The 1472-nt window shown below is 56.4% G+C and overlaps 2 protein-coding genes across 2 annotated transcripts in view; one reads left to right on the top strand and one right to left on the bottom strand.

The window, feature by feature from the left end:
- ACOT8 (acyl-CoA thioesterase 8) overlaps nucleotides 1-648 on the bottom strand; it is a 5764-nt gene extending 5116 nt beyond the window's left edge. Inside the window, exons 1-2 of the mRNA XM_035896152.1 lie at nucleotides 636-648; nucleotides 186-274 (exon numbers count right to left, since the gene is read on the bottom strand). Of these exons, the coding sequence (XP_035752045.1) occupies nucleotides 186-274; nucleotides 636-648 (102 nt within the window). The remainder of the gene's footprint in view (nucleotides 1-185; nucleotides 275-635) is intronic.
- Nucleotides 34-1472, top strand: part of ZSWIM3 (zinc finger SWIM-type containing 3) — an 11455-nt gene continuing 10016 nt past the window's right edge. Inside the window, 2 exon segments of the mRNA XM_035896150.1 lie at nucleotides 34-960; nucleotides 962-1471. Of these exon segments, the coding sequence (XP_035752043.1) occupies nucleotides 779-960; nucleotides 962-1471 (692 nt within the window). The 5' untranslated portion in view covers nucleotides 34-778.

The following is a 1472-nucleotide window of genomic DNA, read 5'->3' as shown; positions in this document are numbered from 1 at the left end:
TCGGCAGCGCTCTGCCCCGTGTAGCAGAACCTGTAGCTTTGATCTCTGAGGCTGCCGGCAAACTCTAGCTCCTGCCTTTTCCACTCGAGTAGCAGGACGCTAAATGCTGGTGTCTGACCGCGTTCCCTAGCTGCCTTTCCCTCACCCCAAGGGAAAGCTGTTGTCAGATTTCCCTCCCGCAGTACTGTGTTCTGCCGCCCTTGCTTGTCTGAACGGTGCCGTGACGCCGTCTCGTTTCCATCCAAGTCAGTGGATCTGCTCGCGTGTGCAAAGGCTGCAAGGCCATTCTCCAGTTACACAACTGCCCCCCTCCCCTCCTTAAAATATAATTTAATCTCATGCCTTGAAGCCTTTCTGGCTATGTTCTAGCTACGTTCCAGCCTGCTCCTCCAGGCACAGGGGAGTTGCAGAGATTATCCGTGCTTTAAGATAGTAAGACCCAAGCACGCAGGCATCCAGTTTTCCTTGATGGCTTTGCTGTTTCTGGAGAGCAGCGACAGAGGTGCTGTTGGGAACAAGAGCTGGGGCTGCTTTGTAGTGTCTGGTTGTGGCCGTCGTAACTCTCAGTTCCTTCGTTTCTCCTGTGTTTGAGCGTTCTTGCCCCAGGCCTCGCTGAGCAGAAAGCCAGCCCGCACGTCTGGCTGGCATACGTGGGGGTTTTGTGCTCACTAATTGAATGTAGAGTTGGCACGCAGGAAATGCAAAATATAAAAATAAATGCTGTCAGCCCACACCCCCGTTGCTTCCCCGTTAACGCTTTCTCAGTGTTTGCAGGTTCATGCAGGTGAAGTTTGGTTGTGCCCGGACCCAGAAATACAGCAAGAGGAGAACGCAGCAGCCCAGCTTGTGTCCGGCTTATTTCGTGCTGCAGTATCAGGACGTAGACCTGCTTGTGATCAGCGAACTGAACAGTAACCACGTCCATGCAGACCCAATGTTTTCCCTGACCAGAGCCACCGGAGCAGGCGGGGGGGAGCGACAGCGCTGCTGTGGCGGGTGAGGACTCGCACACGGTCACGGAACAACCGGTGGGGAGGGCGCCTGCTCTGTGCAGGGCTCCCCCACTCCCTGAGGCACTGACAGAAAATGCCTCAGCACTCATCAGGGTTGCTGAGGTGGTGAAAACCTTCCCAAGGGTGGACAGGGGCTCGCTGGCCTCCATTAGCACAGTTGGCGACCGCGGCCTGGACAGGCTCAGCTCCCAGACCGTCAGGTTGAAGAGCTCGTTTATGCAGTTCTCCGAGAGCCTCCTGCTGCACAGGGCCCCGAGCGCGGGGGGAGGCGTTCTCTATGCTTTCCTTGTGGAGGGTAAGGAGCAAGCGGGGAGAGTGGTGCACTTGTCGCTGCTGAAGGACGACACGGGACACAGCGTCAGGAGAATATTGAGCGCCTTCAAGGAGTTCAACCCGGAGTGGCAGAAGGTCCAGGCTGTTTTCGTGGACATGTCCTTCTCGCACAAAGCCATCCTCCAC

Source organism: Egretta garzetta, unplaced genomic scaffold, assembly GCF_000687185.1.
Source record: "Egretta garzetta isolate BGI_Z169 unplaced genomic scaffold, ASM68718v1 scaffold356, whole genome shotgun sequence".
NCBI classification, from domain to species: domain Eukaryota; kingdom Metazoa; phylum Chordata; class Aves; order Pelecaniformes; family Ardeidae; genus Egretta; species Egretta garzetta.
This window is presented reverse-complemented; position numbering and strand designations above follow the sequence as displayed.